This window comes from Diadema setosum, chromosome 15, assembly GCF_964275005.1.
Source record: "Diadema setosum chromosome 15, eeDiaSeto1, whole genome shotgun sequence".
In the NCBI taxonomy this organism is placed as follows: domain Eukaryota; kingdom Metazoa; phylum Echinodermata; class Echinoidea; order Diadematoida; family Diadematidae; genus Diadema; species Diadema setosum.
The window spans coordinates 22,332,046-22,349,709 of NC_092699.1; the positions used below are offsets into that span (position 1 = coordinate 22,332,046).

At 37.8% G+C, this 17,664-nt stretch overlaps 1 protein-coding gene across 1 annotated transcript; it reads right to left on the bottom strand.

Moving 5' to 3' along the window:
* Positions 1 to 1,580: 1,580 nt before the first annotated feature.
* Positions 1,581 to 16,614, bottom strand: LOC140238876 (inactive C-alpha-formylglycine-generating enzyme 2-like). Its single transcript, XM_072318773.1, has 8 exons — positions 16,503 to 16,614; positions 11,961 to 12,123; positions 8,303 to 8,417; positions 6,154 to 6,198; positions 5,401 to 5,607; positions 4,965 to 5,049; positions 4,054 to 4,243; positions 1,581 to 2,842 (listed from the first exon to the last, which is right to left on the bottom strand). Exons 1-8 carry the CDS (start codon positions 16,597 to 16,599, stop codon positions 2,614 to 2,616), a joined length of 1,131 nt encoding a protein of 376 aa, XP_072174874.1. The 5' UTR covers positions 16,600 to 16,614; the 3' UTR covers positions 1,581 to 2,613.
* Positions 16,615 to 17,664: the final 1,050 nt, after the last annotated feature.

Genomic DNA, 17,664 nt, shown 5'->3' on the forward strand with positions numbered 1-17,664 from the left:
AAGCACCAACATGAGAGCACAGGGTTGTATGTTCATGCATGGACTGGCAAGGGACCACGTCTTTGAGCATACCAGTGTTTCACTCAACATTAATGTCCCACATATCGAATCACTTGGATGTCAATAACATTGGCCACTTTATCTGTGTACGCCTACAACCAACAATGTTGTTAAAAAGGGATTGGAAATTGTGTACATACTACAGGTCTATAATATAGGGGCGCACTCGATCCCCTGCCCCTATACCAGATTATCTGCGCCAGTGACACAAGATTTGCTCCTGCGACAATTGCTCCAGTCTTGATTTCTTCAAGGACTAACCTTTAAGATTTAGGGTTGTGATAGGGTTTTAGGTTTAGTTTGATGTGAGGTTTAGGGGTAGGGTTAGGCTTGTGGGTAGAATTTATGTTTGGCTCAGTGTGCAGATATTTCATAGGAGCAATTGTCGCAGGAGCAAATGTGTCATGAAACCGTTTGCTCCATGCTGCAATCATCTGTTAACCCTTTCCCCGCCAAGGATTCTGTACAGTGTGTAAAGTGCTAGAGTGTTTTCTCCTTTCAGTACTCGTAGCACACAAAGGGTTAGATCTAGAACTCAACATACCCTTCTTCCGTTGACAATCTATGTGATGCTTTAAAAGCAATGGCTTCCATAAACACAATTCCTCTCTAATTGGCTTTGCCATTATAGTTATAACAATCATCTCATTACATTACATGACATCTTCATAGAAACTCATCATCTACTGTAAAAGTGGAAATTTTCACGGAGGAAATTTTTATGCATTTCATGCAACATGAAACTAGCACATGAATCTTTCATTTGTTATATGAAATACTATTATATATTTCATTTCACAGAATAAAAAGCATGCAAAACTCATCTCAACTTGTCAAGCACCCAAAAAACACAAAATTACAAGGCGAAAATTTCCACTTTTAAAGTACCCACACTGAATTCTCCGAGGCCTCCCTTTGTCCCTATTGTTACATAAATACTCTCCCAGCAGAAGTAAACTTATCATATGGTCTATTACAGCAAGATCTTGGAATATTTGTGGCAACCTGAATTCAATGGAATACATACATCATTGCTACACTTCTCTCTTGGATCTCCAAATAGAAAAGGAAGGCAGTGCCATTATTGACTTTGCAAGTAGCCAAATGCCTAATACTTGTTCACTGCACCAAATTTTTTTTCATATATGGACACTATGTGTCTATTCACCGTACCAGCTTTGTGGCAAAATGGAGCATACTATCACCTGTATTTCATAGCATTTGAAATACATCCTAATTGGCTGATGCTTTTCTCTGCAATGATATGATTTATCAATTAAGAACTGCAGAAGAAAATTATTTCACATTCAGTTTGAGACATTACATTCAAGATAACAAGCAGGGGGGTGTTTCATAAAGCTGTTCGTAAAGTTACGAACAACTTATGAGAGACTGGTGATCAGTTCTTGTGCTGAATTATGGAAATTCTGATAAGTATAGCACACAATCAGAACTGATCACCAGTCGCTCGTAAGTTGTTCGTAACTTTACGAACAGCTTTATGAAACAGGGCCCAGGAATAATAATGCATATGTATAAACAAAGTAAAGAAACTGCCCTTGTGTCCTGCTTTGTTATTTGCATCTCTTTCTCTCTTCTCTTAGAGTTGTATGTTGGTTGGCCACATTTTATAAATTTTGGAACATTGTATCTTTATTTGATCTGCAGTGATGGAAATCATCTCATAAATGTTGGAATTTCACAGACAACTTGAACTATTAGATGGCTTTGTAATTACAGGTATTAATTTGTTAAGTGAGTTGGCATTCTACAGCACAAGCTAAATTCTTTTGCAGTAGTTTTATTTTGATTAATTTTACAAATTGCCTGTGTTAAACTGCAAAAAAAAAAGAGAAAATAATGATGTGCATATATAAAAACCCAGGAAAACAATGCACAAAATTATAATTTCACAACAAAGAATCAGGCCATGCCAGTGCAAGATCATGCACGACTAGTAAGCCTAGAACTCTCTGGGCTATGATGTAGCAAAAGGGACTTTTCGATTGTGTGGACAGTGACGCTGTTTGTGTTCTAGAGCGGTTCTAAATGGCTGCAGTCCACTCATCACGTCCGTGGTGTTATCACCCATTTCAATTTTTGTGCACGCCATTCACAACATACTGTTATGACATCATGGCCCCGTCTCCTGCTGCGGGCTGGTTATTGGCGCGCCAAGCGATGACGTCATTCCTGTCCTGAATCTAAAAGGATGGGAAATCCTTAGAAGATGTGTTCTTGATTCTAGCATTGAACACGCTGGAGAACTTGGAGAATGCACCGTTCTTTAAAGTGACGTCATTTACTACACTTGTCGCTTCTTTTATACTCACTCTCATTATTTTGTAAACAGTGAAGTAATGATTACTGTAACCTTGCAAACATAAAATCAACAACAACAAAAATGTCGGACAAGTAGCAATTCATGAAAATATCCATACGCAAAAATTTTAGCTCATAGAGCATTGAATAAAAGTTTACTTCCACTGGGAGTCATTATTTAGCACTAGAACAGAAAATACCTATGATTACCAATGAAAGACTACAGTGCTGTTATAGTTCTTGTTTTCTTTTTTTATTTCCCTTTCCATTCAAGTCAGCTGGGTTGGGTCGTACGACCTTTGCTCCCTCTGGAAGCTCTATTGTGATTGGCTCTTGGTCGTCCTCCTTGGGGGCGTCCTTCTTCTTACCCTTAGGCTTCTTCTCGCTGGTTCCGGTTGGCATGGAGACGGCACAGCGGAAGCCCAAGTTGTCTGAACCAGCATCTGCTTCATTGCCCATTCTACAAATAGAATGAAAAAAAAAAAAAAAGATGTAGAGCTCACAAACAAATATCTCTAATAATCTACTTTGTATCAAGCATTACAAATACTAAAAGGTCAGTGCTATGGGTACCTAAACAATTAACATACAAACAGAATCTATGACTTTGGGCAAAAGTGCATATGATCATAAAACATTGCAGTATCTTAAAAGCATCTACAAATGAAATACACTGAAAGACACCATACGAAACGCAAGACTAATATTGAAGCATTCTGCATATGGTCGTGATGTATTTTTACTGCTAAACTTCAAATAATTTTCTACATGCATGTAGTGACTTCATTCTGTGAGATAAGTGATTATGTGCCCTCCACTGTGTGTGCAATGCCATTTGTCAGTTTGGGGTTTGCATAATCTTTGAAAAGCATCTATATATATCATCATCCACAAATATGCATGGCTGTACAAGTTAGTTCCATTTCTACATCATCTTTTCATGACTTTCCAAATTTTGGCCATAAGCCTGTTGCATAAATGTAATTACTTCTTTATTTTAGGGGAACAGATTTTGCTGGCTTGTGTTTGTAGGAGACAACTGAGTCTACATATTGACTCACCCGTGCAGTGCCCCTTAGAACTCCCTTGGTTGTCTTGATTATAGCAGAGCAGCAACATTAGTAGAACATATCAGTAAAAGTTTGAGGAAAATTGGGCAATCGATGCAAAAGTTATGAATTTGTAAAGTTTGGGTGTTGGAACCGCTGGATGAGGAGACTACTAGAGGTTATGCTGTCATGTGTGGACAATAATAGAAAGAAAACAAAGGGAATTCCACAAAAACTAACTTTTCTAGCATAATAAAAGAGCACTTGACTAACTGCCTTCAGAAAGCAAAGGAAATAATTGCTACCCTTTTTATTAGTCAGTATCAAGTTGATGGAATATGTAATTTTCATGAAAAATGCATTTTTGTGGAATTCCCTTTATATTTTCTTTATATTGTTGTCCACACATGATGCCATAACCTCTAGTAGTCTCCTCATCCAGCGGTTCCAACACCAAAACTTTAAAAATTCATAAATTTTTGCCAATTCTCCAATTTTCCTCAAACTTTCACATCGATTGTCTGATTTTCCTCAAACTTTCACTGATGTGTTCTACTAATGTTGCTACTTTCACTCAATCCACATTTCTCTTTGGGTTTTGGTTTCTTTTAAATCCACACACCTTGTGGTAACCCTGGTGGCGTGGTTGAACTTGCCGTCCTTGGAGTCAATGTAAGATGCCCCCCTCAGCACATAGCGCACCTGGGTGGGGTCCTCTTTCTCTGTGGGCGGGGCATCATCCTTGGCACTGGGGGTGGGGCTGAACCGAGTGGAAGTCCACTCCCACGCATTGCCAATCATATCAAAGAGTCCTGTGATTGGTCAGATACAATTAAGAACTTCCAGTCTCTTAATTCCTACCAGATAATACACACATCTCTCTGTTTTTGTTAACCTGTTAAAGACTAGTCCTGAGTTTACTTGGGCAGGTGTCTATGGGAAATGTCTGTTATAGCAAAATCGGTTCATCAATGGGTTTATATCTCTCTTTCTTTTTATATTTCTCTCTCCTTCACCTTCTCCTCTTTTTGTCTACCTCATCTTTGATCCTCAGAGTCAGAAGCAAAATAAAAGCACAAAGAAATATGGAAAGCGAGTGAAAGGTTTGAAACTGCTCAATTCTAAAGAGCCTATGCAGGAGAAGCCATGTCCAAAGGTGTGCTCTGAGAATTGACTGAAAGTCAACTTGCAAATTAGTCTGATGACAATGCACATAGCTATCAGGGGATTTGGCACTGATTGCTATTAAATATTGCTCTTGGGATTCATGCTGCCCTCAAAAGCTGGTGTGAAAGTTGTCAGTGCTCCTCAAAGGATATTCAGCTAATCACTTTCTTGTTTAATAGAACACGAAAAGTTTTTACTGCAGCAGACCTCTTTCTCTTGATTTTATGAGTGCAGGGTGCACTTCATTCATTCCGTACCTATTAAAAGATGTTGCAAGCCGTGCACCTTTGATGTCATTCTACAAATACGAGTGATTTCAACCTATCTATAACCCACACCTCTATTGTTTAAAACACCTCCTCCTACCGTAGTCATTCTGGGCTGGGAAAGCATCCACTGGTGCAACGCCATGGTAACCATCAGATTTCTTATTTTCTGCTGGAAACTTTCCCTGGAATTTGAAGTGCACAGAAACAACAAATCTTCAAAATAAAAATGCCAATAGATAAATGAATAAAGAAATAATAAATGAAATATTTTCTATTAATTTTCTATTTCAGAGAATTATCTAATGCCTGCAAACTACCTACTATATACAGACTGTGCATTTTAAATTACATACTCCATCAAACATGAGATAGGAGTCCATCTGCTTTTATTTTTGATATCTTGCCAAGTTTGTAATAAAGCTACACAAAATGATTCAACACACATGTATTCATATAGCTTCTTCTGACCTGTGTGAGAAGCTGTTTGCATGAGAAATCAAACAAGTCTGAGATAGATTTATTACAACACATACCTGCCATATATTCATCCTGTTCTTCTCAAACTTGTTGCCCCACGGATACGTTTTTCCCTCCAGTCCGCCTCGGGCGGCATACTCCCACTCTGCCTCGGTGGGCAGCCTCCATCCGTGCCACTGGCAGAAAGCCCTGGCATCAACTTGGCTGACGTGGATCACGGGGTAGTGTAGCCTCTTCTCAATGCCACTTCCCTTTCCTTCTGGCTACAATAAACAGGGAATCAAAACAAACAAGCAATAAACCCATTGTATGAAGACTAGTCCCAAGTATACTTGGGCAGGTGTCTATGGGCAGTGCCTGTTTTAGTAAAATCAGCTCGTCTTCAATGGGTTAAAAAAACAAACAAATCCTGGCACCATGAATTCTGAAATGACACATGCAAAGCTCATAATTCATGAAAGTGACATTTATTGGTCAAACAGACAATAATCAGTGTTAAAAACGATAATAACAATTGAATTCAAACCATTGCAGAAGTACTGTTTGAAAATCATCGAGATTTCCTCTGCTCACTTTTGAATGAAGATGTTGTACACTGTGTATCCAATTATTACTTTAATACACTCCATAATGAACTGTTCTATGAAATAAACATATGTTCTACACATACTAGATTGTAATTCATCAAAAATCTATTATTTGTATTTACGCTGGATTACAAATGAATACTTTACACCATAGTTAAATCGATGGTAATCCCCAATTCTTTTTAATCACCACTGACATTTTTTGTTTCCAAACATACTCACCTTCCTCCAATGAGCTTGTTCAACTGGAATCCACCATGGGGCACCCTGGAAAATGAAAAAAAAAAAAATCTCATTTTTCTTCTGATGATCCTCATCTATATATATTTGCTTGTTTGTTTATTTGTTTGTTTTGCTTATTTTTAGAACATGGCAAGCGGTGCATTTTTTTTTTCAAAATTGGATTGATATTGAGAAACTAGATATATCGCTACGGCGACTGATATGCCTCCGCCATAATGCATGGTTCTCCTAATAGGTCTATAGTACAATGTCTTGACAATGTGTGATGACAGTTTCACACAATTGGCAAAATATTAAAATGACAGGTTTGCCACAAATGTGCTGAATGTTCACTTTCCTAGAACTAGGTTCAATTGGATGAATGATTAAAATGTCAGAGTGCAGGTATTTGGGGAAATGATGATTTTTACTTGACTTTTGACCCTTTTACAAGTTTATGCATTGAGTAATTTTCAAGGTATTGAGAAAAAGTATAATTTCAGTATTAAATGGGAAAATAGCATTATCTAAACCTGGCCTTTGACCTTTGACCTCACAGTTCCAAAGAGAATCACTGTTAGGTTGAACATGCATAAATATGTAAGTTTCATGATGATATCTTGAGTTACTTTTGAGATATGGAGGAAAAAGTGCAATTCAGCACTTCCACTTGACCTTTGACCTTTTGACCTTTGACCTTTTGGCAAGAAATTTCCCACAGAATATTTATTGGGTAATACATGCATACATCAAGTTAAAAAAAAACCACAAAAACCTTCAGGCATTGCATAAATATAAGGAAAGTAGTGATATTTTGAGGAGTTGACCTTGACCTTTGACCCCCTGACCTTTGAACCATGACCCCCAACTTCCCTAGATAATCACTGCCCATTGGAACAAGCATATATACTAAGTTCCTCGAAGATACCTTGAACCATTTGCGAGATATGGAGAAAAACAAGAATTTTCAACCTTTTTTTTCCACAAAATAACCTGTGACCTTTGACCTTTGACCCCGTGACCCTAAAATCCAAACAAAGTATTATCCCCCCAGGATATACCCTCATACCAAGTTTGATGTAAAACCATCATACGGTTCTTGAGATATCGACAAAAACAAAACGGGACGGACGGACATACGGATGGACGTACGGACGGACGTACGGATGGACGTACGGACGGACGGACGTATGTACGGACGGACGGACGGACGACCCGAAAATATAATGCCTCCGGCCACTTCGTTGGCGGAGGCATAAAAATGAATTCAGACCCTTGCTCAACAGTCTTGAATCACATCCATTTAGCACAAAATACGTTCTTATCAGGGTTCATTGACATAATGAATGAAAGTTAATACAAAACAGTCAATCCTTTCTCCTAAGTTTCAATCAATTTCAATCTATATCATATTAGCTTGACTGTCTTCCCAATGATATTATCCTTTGGGAGTGACCCCTTTTGTACACTGTAATATTGCTTAGGAATTGCTGTATGTTGTATTTATTAATCTGTCAAACTCCCCTTGAGGACTGTTCAGTACACTGTTTGTTTAATCCTTACCATGCTTCACATACCGAATGGCACACATGCAGGAGTAGTTTGTTTGCTGATTGGCATGCTGGAAAATACTTGCCAATGAATATGGGATTACCTTATCGCCCTAGACCCTATTGTGTCATTTTGGCCTTTTATTGGACTGATGCATATTGTCCCACCTGACTGGGCTTGCTGACATTACAACTAGATCAAGCTTGCCATGTGAAGATATCAAAGTGCCCAGGCAAATAAAGGGTTAATATGAAATATAATGGGTGGAGTATGACGCACTTTAAGATCTCAAATCATGAAATTTGTCACCTTTTTTTCTAAATATGTCACATGAAGTTTTCCATCTATAGATGGATTCACAAAATGAAAAATTCGAAGTGCAATGCCCACACAGTCAGAACCACCATGGACCTACAACGTTGTAGGTCCATGGAACTACCAACATCACAAGTCACACACGTGTGGACACCACATTCCAAATCATGTATAGAACCCTTAAGTGGTAGTAGAGAGTATGTCTCAGCCACATGTCACAAAATCTGAATAATTCATCATTCATCATTAAAATCGGTTAACAATCAAAATCTGGAATGATTACCGGAAGTCTTTGTTCAATCTGCTGCTTTATTTCTTCTGAGACAAACGCATCAAAGACAAAACTCCAAGTGTACTTTTCTGCATCTGTCTTGTACTTCTTGGCACGAATGAACTTTCTGTGAGGGAAAAAATAAAAGAGCAAATTGCAAAAGTGAGAATGATCCAATATCTGTTGCTGTTTCTGTTGTTTTCAGTTAAAAGACCACCACCAAAAAAAAAAAAAAAAAAAATGAAATGTACCCATGTTGCAATTCACAGTGAGGTAATGACTTGTACCCTTCAAGCTGATTTCACCAGACGACCAGCCTTAAATGGTGACAGCTTGAATGAAATTTGCTTGCTTAAGTAGGCAAGGAATAAAATGTCCGCAGTGATCAAACATCTATAAAAAGCATACTATAGGGTGGTTACCAATTTAATTGCCATTAAATACTAGTGACACTCTATTACTGGTCGCATTTTCTTTGTGATTCTTTGATCATTGCATGTACAGTAGTATGTATATGACCAGATCACAGTCTATCACCAGGGGTATATGATGACTGGATTGGGGGAGATAAATGTATCAGTGGCTGACTGGCAATGTGCAATAATTCATGTCGTAGAAGGGCAGGGCATCCATAAATTAATCAAACCCCATAGAATGGGTTATCCTTCACCTTCCAGGGATATCACACAAAACCATATGCACCCAGAACAAACACTACAGCAACCATAATACTCCGTTTGCTCAGAGTTCCAGCAGCTGTTACCCTGTATTTATCATAACTTTATGTCAAGTTCTTGTAAGCCTCCTCAGCCTGTCTGCATCCTATGTATAGAATCTGAATGCATATGTCCAATATATGCACCAGAATAACATTACCATCTTGTCCAAAGAGACCACTTAAATAGCTCATTTAGTATCCTAATTAATCAAAGCAAATTTTGTGCTATACATCGACTGTGCATGCTCAAAAGGAAAACTGGATTAAGGACTAGGGCCTACATCTATCGGATGCAGGCCCTAAGTTGTTATACATTTTAGTAATGTTGGACATGTAGTGAGCAAAGTTATAGAGAAGATATCAAGCTTTGCTTTGATGTAAGTTTTATGACAAACGATGCTTTCATTGTACGGTGGCATTTGTTGATCGGTTTGGGTGGGTTTGTGGGTTTGAACCAAATAAGTGAACTTGGTGTGCTGTCGACTGAGTCAGGCGAGTGACTGTGGCACATAAAGAGCTAATGAATTTATACATATGATCTTGTATTATCTTAGTTTATGTATTGACTATCATGTCCTCTGAAATGGAAGCAATAAAGCAAACACAAAATCTAAATAAAAAAGGAGTACATTCACACTATTAAACATAAAAAAGTTCTAACCATTTAAACTAAACAAGCCTGACTAGGCTTCCCACTGGGCACCTTGAAATTATTTAACTCTCTTTCACTAGCTCGAGATGTTCTTTGCATTTTCAAGCTTTCATCGACATGGAAAAGCATGAAATACTACCAACAGCTTTACATTATCTGGAAAATAAAAGATCCACTTTCTTGATCAACGGATGTGGGATTTTGCACTGCCATCCCATCTGCCCAAACTTCCTTTGAGCATGGACACAATGACTCGAAGATTTCTATGGGATAGCCACAGTCGAGAGATTTTTCATTCAAGCACAAGTAGTCTGGGGTCTACTTAAATATGCTCGAGTGATCTTAGCTAGGGAGAATGCCACGTGTAACATCTCTGCATTAGGAAGGCTTTATCTGTGTGCTGTATGTAACTCTTGTAATCACACACAAGAACAACTTGTACCTCACAAGTACATGTATCTACAATCATGGGTCTCTGGAAATGATCTCTTCCATACTTCTGTGTTGTTTCCTTGCTAAAATGTGTGCAAACTTGCAATAGGACAAGTTCTAGAGATGTCATGTCCATTCACTGCATTCAATTTAATACTTTTTATTGCTTTAAATAATCAATCTTATATGTTCTAGACAATATGATGTAATGTGCAAGAAATATTTTCCCAATATCCCACCTTCATAAGGTTGGTATAGGGGGAAAAACAGCTAATAAATGGCTCTACAAGAGTGTCAAAAAAGATTTAATGATAGCTAATCAACTCTCTGTTGGTTTTCTACAAAAAAAAAATCAAACTTTCCTTACAGGATCGAAAGCTCAGGTCCCTTTTGACTCAATTGACTCGCCACTATAGGATAAGCAGTTTTCAGCAGCTTTTTTTTTTTTTTTTTTTTGCTACGTTGCATTTTGATTATGATTTCTGGTTTGCTACGTTGCATTTTGATTATGATTTCTGACTAAAAACTACTCAATACCCTCTTAATACAAGAAAAAAAATATGACACTCTGACTGCCTCTTATAAAGCAGAGAAATTGAGCACAAATCAGGAAGTTTGACTCCATGATAGGAGGGGAGATGGTGTCTGGTATCACAGTTACAGCCAGCATTAATATGACAAGGGGAAATGAAAGGTATTCATGACCCATTGTCTTTAATTCCCGGTGATATACAAAATGGTTTGCAAGAAACCAAAGGGATAATTTTCATCTCTATCTGTGTGTGTGTGTGTGTGTGTGTGTGTGTGTGTGTGCGTGTGTGTGTGTGTATGTGTGTGTGCATATGCCACTGATTAATGTACATGCATAGTGAGTTACTGCTTTAACAATGATGAGGAAGATAAACTCAATTCCATCCATAAAAGCTTTCACTAATATATCCACTTACTAATAAAGCAAAGGCAATGCAATTCTTTTTGCACTACAAAGCATAAACTCACATTCAATCTGGTACTGTTTTCTATCATGCCAAAGTACAACACAATACTATAACATGAGAAAAAAAACCAAACAAACCAACAAAATCTTTTTGATATACTCAGTAGTTACAGTAACAGCCCTGCCTGTCAAAAGTTGTTCTACCATTGATGGAAAGGAACTAAATGTGTAACATGAAAAATATCTTAGACCTTGAAATTTTCAGTTTAGGAAAAAAAAAATTGTATTGTATTTTATGGCAACTCTCTCTTTTAAATTGTTGCCAGTAGTAAGAGACAATCTAAATTGCATGTGAGTCAAGTTTGACAACATTGCTGTGGTTGTAAAATGTGGGTAGCATGAAACATACTGGTGCATGTAAATATTTGCAAGAACAAGTTTGCAAACTAAAAGCAATATATGTCTGGAGTTGCCAGTGTACGCATCATCACTGATGCATTGAGTACATACGTGCAATGTATATTTGGTCATTCTTTTTACTGTGCCTATAGTGGGTTAAATATTGGAATACAGTTAACTGAATGTCTGGTATATTATCACATAATAAAAGTAAGGACGATTTGGCTCAAAAGTAGGAAAGAAAGAGCACTTCCCATATCTAATTTTGTATAATAAAATTATCAAGAAAAATAGGACATTCCTACTGAAACTAGAACTTGAAAGGTCAAAATTCAGATTCTTTCCTCCAAATTCGGAATGGTAGGGAGGACTGAGCCATATCTCTTCACTCCATTCCAACATTTTCAAATGTTTGGTGACATGCACATGTTCACTGCAAGATTCTATTTCCATGGAAATATGATCTACAATAAAAGAAATATTAAAGACATACATTGTAGTTTAAAATAACCTGATAATACATGACTCTTACCTGAATGCTGCATTTGTAATCGGATATTTGTTGATTTTGAAAGGCTTCACGGACACCTTTCTCTGAACGTTTTCACCATCCTTGCCATTCTGGGCTGCGGATCCCATGGTGAACTTTCCCCCTGGCAGCTCAACCATCTCTTCATATTTATCATACTCTGCATCTGTACAAGGATGAAGACACATTCAAAACTGGCTTAGGATTTACATGTACTCCTACTTTCATCATTTAACACAGAGAAAGAGGAAATTTCAACAATTACAACTCTCTGTCCCCACCCTCCCCCCCCCCCCCAGAAAAAAAGGAAAAATAAGAATAAAGCACATACACACACATACACACACACACACACACACACACACACACACACAAACAAGAGAAAACATTAATGTTCAATCATTTCAGAACTCATATTTCAATTTTAGAAAAAGAAAGTACATGTACCTGGTATTTGCACCTGCAGTTGTTTTTTATGCATTTAAGCCAATTGTATGATGGAAATTTGTGAATGTGAACGTACAGTCTGTGTGTGTGTATGATTGCGGGCCTCTCTTTAGTTCTGATGAATAATACAATTTGACAGAAATAAAGGAGAAATAGGGATACAAATTCTATGAAATTCTAGCTATTTTTCTTCGAGGTAAGATGGGCACCATACTACTGTACACTACAAATGATTAATGCATCAGAGATTCATGGATCGAGATGGTATCACATTGTTTATGATATTAATCATCATGTTAACATCCATGACACCTTCATCATGGCATAGATGTGTTTGCCGCTATGAACTACATGTATACCACATCCCCATGAAAATAATGAAATTCCTGTGGACTTGTTCCTTTGGTGTTTTTTGTACTTTTTTTTTTGCAGGGAATTGGAATCAGAACCTCACACACCAACAGGCATACACATGTAGGACCAATTTGTCATGATTCATTTGAAATAATGTCTCGAGCTATCAATCTTGCATTATAGATTCTGATGATATAGCAGAATGCTCGGAAACAGTCCTCACATTTTTTTTTTTCTCCAAAGATTAATACTGCATCGGAACTGTGTTACCAGTTTGCCTTAGCCAGAGTTTTGTTGTTGTTGTTGTTGTTGTTGTTTTTTTTTTTTTACTTTAAATGACAAAGTCAACTAAATATGATATCACTTTGAACTTGCATATTTTACACTGTACACACAATGCCAGTACCGTAACAATCCATAGGTGGAAGGGACCCTTGTGACCAAAAAATAACACAGGAAATCTGTTTAAATAACCCTATAACCAACACACCATAGTAGGCCTACTGTCATTTCATAAAGTATGTCACCAGAACTTTAGCAATCCTCACTTTTTGTTGCCTTTTTAAAAAATCTCCTGTTGAAACAAAAACTCTTAGTTTATGGGATTAATAAACTTGAAGGCTCAGTGAATCCCTGCACCATGTCAACTTAAAGCATGAACAGTTTGTGAATTACAATAATGAACATCCATTTAGGGTCCCTACCACAGAACGGTATTCTACAGGATGTACATATCAGTTACATAAGATCTGCAGTGCAATATTCTGGGGACACACCAAATCTTTTCAAAACATATGAAGCAGAACGTTGCTCCAGGGAAAACATGGTATATTCAGCACTAAAGCCAGTCTAGCCATTTCACTGGAACACTGCCCTTTAGTATTTCCTTTCTACCGCAGCCATTCACGTTATTAAGTGGATTCTCATTGTAAAAAGTGTTGTATGCCTGCTTTCACTGATCATGGGACCTCTAGCCTGGACTATAATGCCTCCCTTGTCTTCTTTGTGTGATGATGCATTGCATACCAAGACTTCACAGAAGGTGACACAGTTTAGATCACAGACTTCTTTAGAAACATTGCTGATGGTTAAATCCAGACAGACATGACTGAATGAATAGTTTGCCAAAATAAAACTATATAATAACTTACAGAATAATGCTGACTGCTAACACGGTTTAGTTTTAGTGTATAAGATATAAGCAGGATATTTTAGGAATGGAACAATGTGACATGATTTTTAATGAGATGATTGAGATACATATATGGTTGAGAACCCAAATCGTCAAGACAGCGAGATACAAATTATATGCCACCATGCCTACTTTGCAGTTCAGGTGGTTAGGACCAAAATCACTTCTTCTTTTTCAAGAACTACTGTATTGAACTATGTAGGGATTTATTCTGAAATCGTTATAGAAGCATATCCTCCCCTGTGTAAAGCTACAAGTACCGTACACTGTATCCTCTATACACCAATGCATCAGCCCACATACATATTCACATACACACATTTTATACACAAATACACACATAAAGACACACACATAATCATGTTCAGTATCTCAAAACAATACTAGTAATACATCACATCACACAGCTTTGCATTGACCTGCTCTTCAACTTTTCAATGATTGGCCCTTACGATACTGGAAACGTTTTAAACTCATTGCACTATGCTTCATAGCCCATTTTTTACAGAATGGCATATATATGAATAGTCATTAGTCATTCCCCCCATGTACTCAAAAATTGGAAAGTGAAGCAACTTGTGTATGTGTTGCCCCGTGTGCTTCTTTGATATTAGGGAGCTTTAGATTTTAGACGCGCAGACTTTCAGAAGGAAAAAACATGTTCTGAGCGTGCGCAGAAGCACGCGCCAAGTCGATCTATTTTTAGCTTGCGTTGCCTGAGTTTTTCACTACGCGTACTGGGCTATTTTTACGTCCGCACAGTTTGCAACGTAGAGAACTACTTCATGCACTGATCATATGGGGGCGCGATTTTATTTTTCATACGTTGCGTCCCAGCATAATCTAAAGCTACTTTTCAGCACGACGCAGCGAAGAGGAGAACATCCAGCGCACTCGTCATCTCAAACGTCCGCGCATCAAAATCTAAAGCTCCCTAATGAGTGTGCTAGACAACTGATTGAACCCAAACCCTTCACTGTATGGGAATTCGTAAGTGTACAGCTACTGAGTGTATCACTTAGCAGACATCTGATGACACCAAATATCTAACATACACTGTATGCAATAAAACCACAAGTCAACATTTACAAGGAAAAGTTTCTTATTGTACACCTTAAATGATGTCTTAATTCATACATAGATCTAGTGCATTACATGCTACTATTTGTACTAATTAATGTTTAATTCTCAAGTTTGGAAGACCACATGTGTTTACAAGTCACTAACCATGTCTTTGCATTCATTATTGTGTCATAGTCGGGTGTCTTTAGATCAGCATGATTGCTTTGAAGTACAATACCTTGAAATCTAGGCAATTAGTGCACAATTGCCAAAATCTATCTAATTTTGTACCGGTACATACATGTAGGAAGTTTACAATGGACGTCTACCTGTCTACAATGGACGTCTACAATATACTTTTACTTTTACTGAACTGACAGAATAATCAGCTCATTGATTGCGGTCACTCACCACTATACCTAGGACAAAGGAGAACAAGAAGAAGACTCTAAGTTTGAGTCTTTGTAGATGTCTATAGTACCTCATTCATATACAATTACAAAATACAATGCATTTAGTGTATCAATTCACATGAAATTCTGCAACATAATAGTCAACAACTTGAAATCTAAGTACAATAAAATAATGCAATTACCCTTAAGAAAATATTAGACAACAATATTGTGCATATGGATGGGGGTATATCTCTATTAATGGTTCTACAAAAAGATGCAAAAGTCTTGTTTTTGAACATTCAAACACAGTGAACTAGATCTCTAGATAGAATTATGGTAAGCTACAATCAACAGAATCCTCAGCAATGCAGATCGTACAGTTTTGGTTGAGATCTAATTTAAGGTTTCTAAAAATTGTTAGTGAGATAATGAGAAACCTCTTATGAAATATGAAAGAGCATGTAATTCCATGAGGAATTCAACATTTATTTGATGAAAACTGGTTTTGAAATGGCCGAGATATCCAAAACAGAGCGATTCTAATAAGTGTGGGACCCACAGCCACACTTTAGATTCTAGTCATACGATTGCTTTGTTTTACTGTGTTTTTGGATGTTTCAGTCATTCCAAACCCGATTTTCATCAAATAAACTTTAAATTCCTCTTAAAATGGTATGCTCTGTACTATTTCATAAGTGTTTTCTTGGTATCTCGCAAAAAGTTAACAGCCCAATTCTCATCTCCACCAATACTGTACCATCCTTTTAAGTTTTAGGTCTGATTGATGACTGGCAAGTTCTACGACTACGTCTGCCGGTCTGGGTATTGTAGTGTATTCAGAATGAGAATGATTACATTGCTGGCTTTTGCACGTCGTTCAAGTCGCCAGAAAAGTCTGCCATCACTTCTAGAATGTTGAAAGGTGGGTAAATGGAGCGTTCTTCTTACTTTAGTCTACAAGTGGTCTAGATTTCTAGATCTACACAAATAACCGGCTACACAGGCAAGTGACGCTGAAACCAAGTAGGGGATATCAAGCCGGCCGCTCCGGCCGCTGCCGGCTCGGAACGACAGAACGTTCCGCTGGAAACCTACCTGCGGGTGCTTCATCTTTAGTTAACGCATTTGCGCTCAAAACAGCACACAGTATGGCGACAAATGTGAAGATCAGCGATTTCTTGTGTAGCTTCATGATGTCATGAGCAATGCAGAGAAGTCAAGACTCACGCTGCAGCTTCCAAAACGTCGACTTTGTAAACCTTTGTGGGGCGACGGCAGCAGTACGAGGGCTCGAGCAAGAGCATGCACTTACTTCCCTTTGCCTTGTGGAGAAACATGCAAGTAGTTCTAGTTGTATGTGCAGCGCGTTTGGTCGCTACGTACCACAGAACTCTTGTAAAGGGCCGTTCACATTGGAGCGGTTTTGCGGCAGCGGCAGCGGCAGCGGTTTGCCGCTGAACTCTGCCGCAGCGGCACGCTGTTCACACTGGAGCGGTCTGCCGCGCGTAATATGCAAATCAAATTGTTTCCCTTGGCACCTGCAGTTTACTAGTAATCAATTATACACAATATGCACATGTATACCGTGAATACATCCCCTGGGTCTGAGAATTAACAAAATCCCTTTTCCAAAATGAAACACACAATCAAGGAAATCAAGGATTCGTAACATGCAAAAAGACTATTGGGCAATCAGTACTGGAATCTCAGTTTTTCACCTTTTTGCTTAAAATACAAACAAAAACAAAACACTTTCAACACGGACTGTTCAATGAAACTACAAAATATTCCTTGTGTTACTGATACTTGTGTGCATGCAGAAATTATTGGATCGGACGACTGTCATATATACAGAGACAGCCGTACATAAAAGCCGGTGTACATCCAACAACGCAATATCTCATATATAATATGCGAAGGTGACCTTTTATGTGTTTTGGGTTCTTGTTTTTTGCTTTTTTTAAAACAAATTACTCAGCATCCAAAGTAATATCTTATCTTGCTTTGTGTTGATGTGAATATGACTACATTTTTTTTTCTGGTGTCGGCAAAGTAGTCAACTGTATGAAAGATGAGCTCTTAAAAAAAAAAGCAACATACTTCTTTACTTGTCATTCCAATCTTTACCAATGAAGTCTACGGATCGAGGGTAAATGTTTGATTTGATATCTGTCACAGTTCATGCTCTTTCTGGAAGTGTAGTTACAAAGGTAAGGGAAAGCTAGTCACCGTAAAGAATATACATGTACTCTGCAAT

Bases quoted from the DNA above. Each gene is read 5' to 3' on its own strand.
- LOC140238876 (XM_072318773.1), bottom strand. From the start codon at position 16,599: ATGAAGCTACACAAGAAATCGCTGATCTTCACATTTGTCGCCATACTG. The intron at 12,124-16,502 runs GTAGGTTTCCAG...ATCCTTGTACAG, and splicing joins TAAAGATGAAGCACCCGCAG to ATGCAGAGTATGATAAATAT. The intron at 6,199-8,302 runs GTAATCATTCCA...TTCATTTTCCAG, and splicing joins AGATTGAACAAAGACTTCCG to GGTGCCCCATGGTGGATTCC.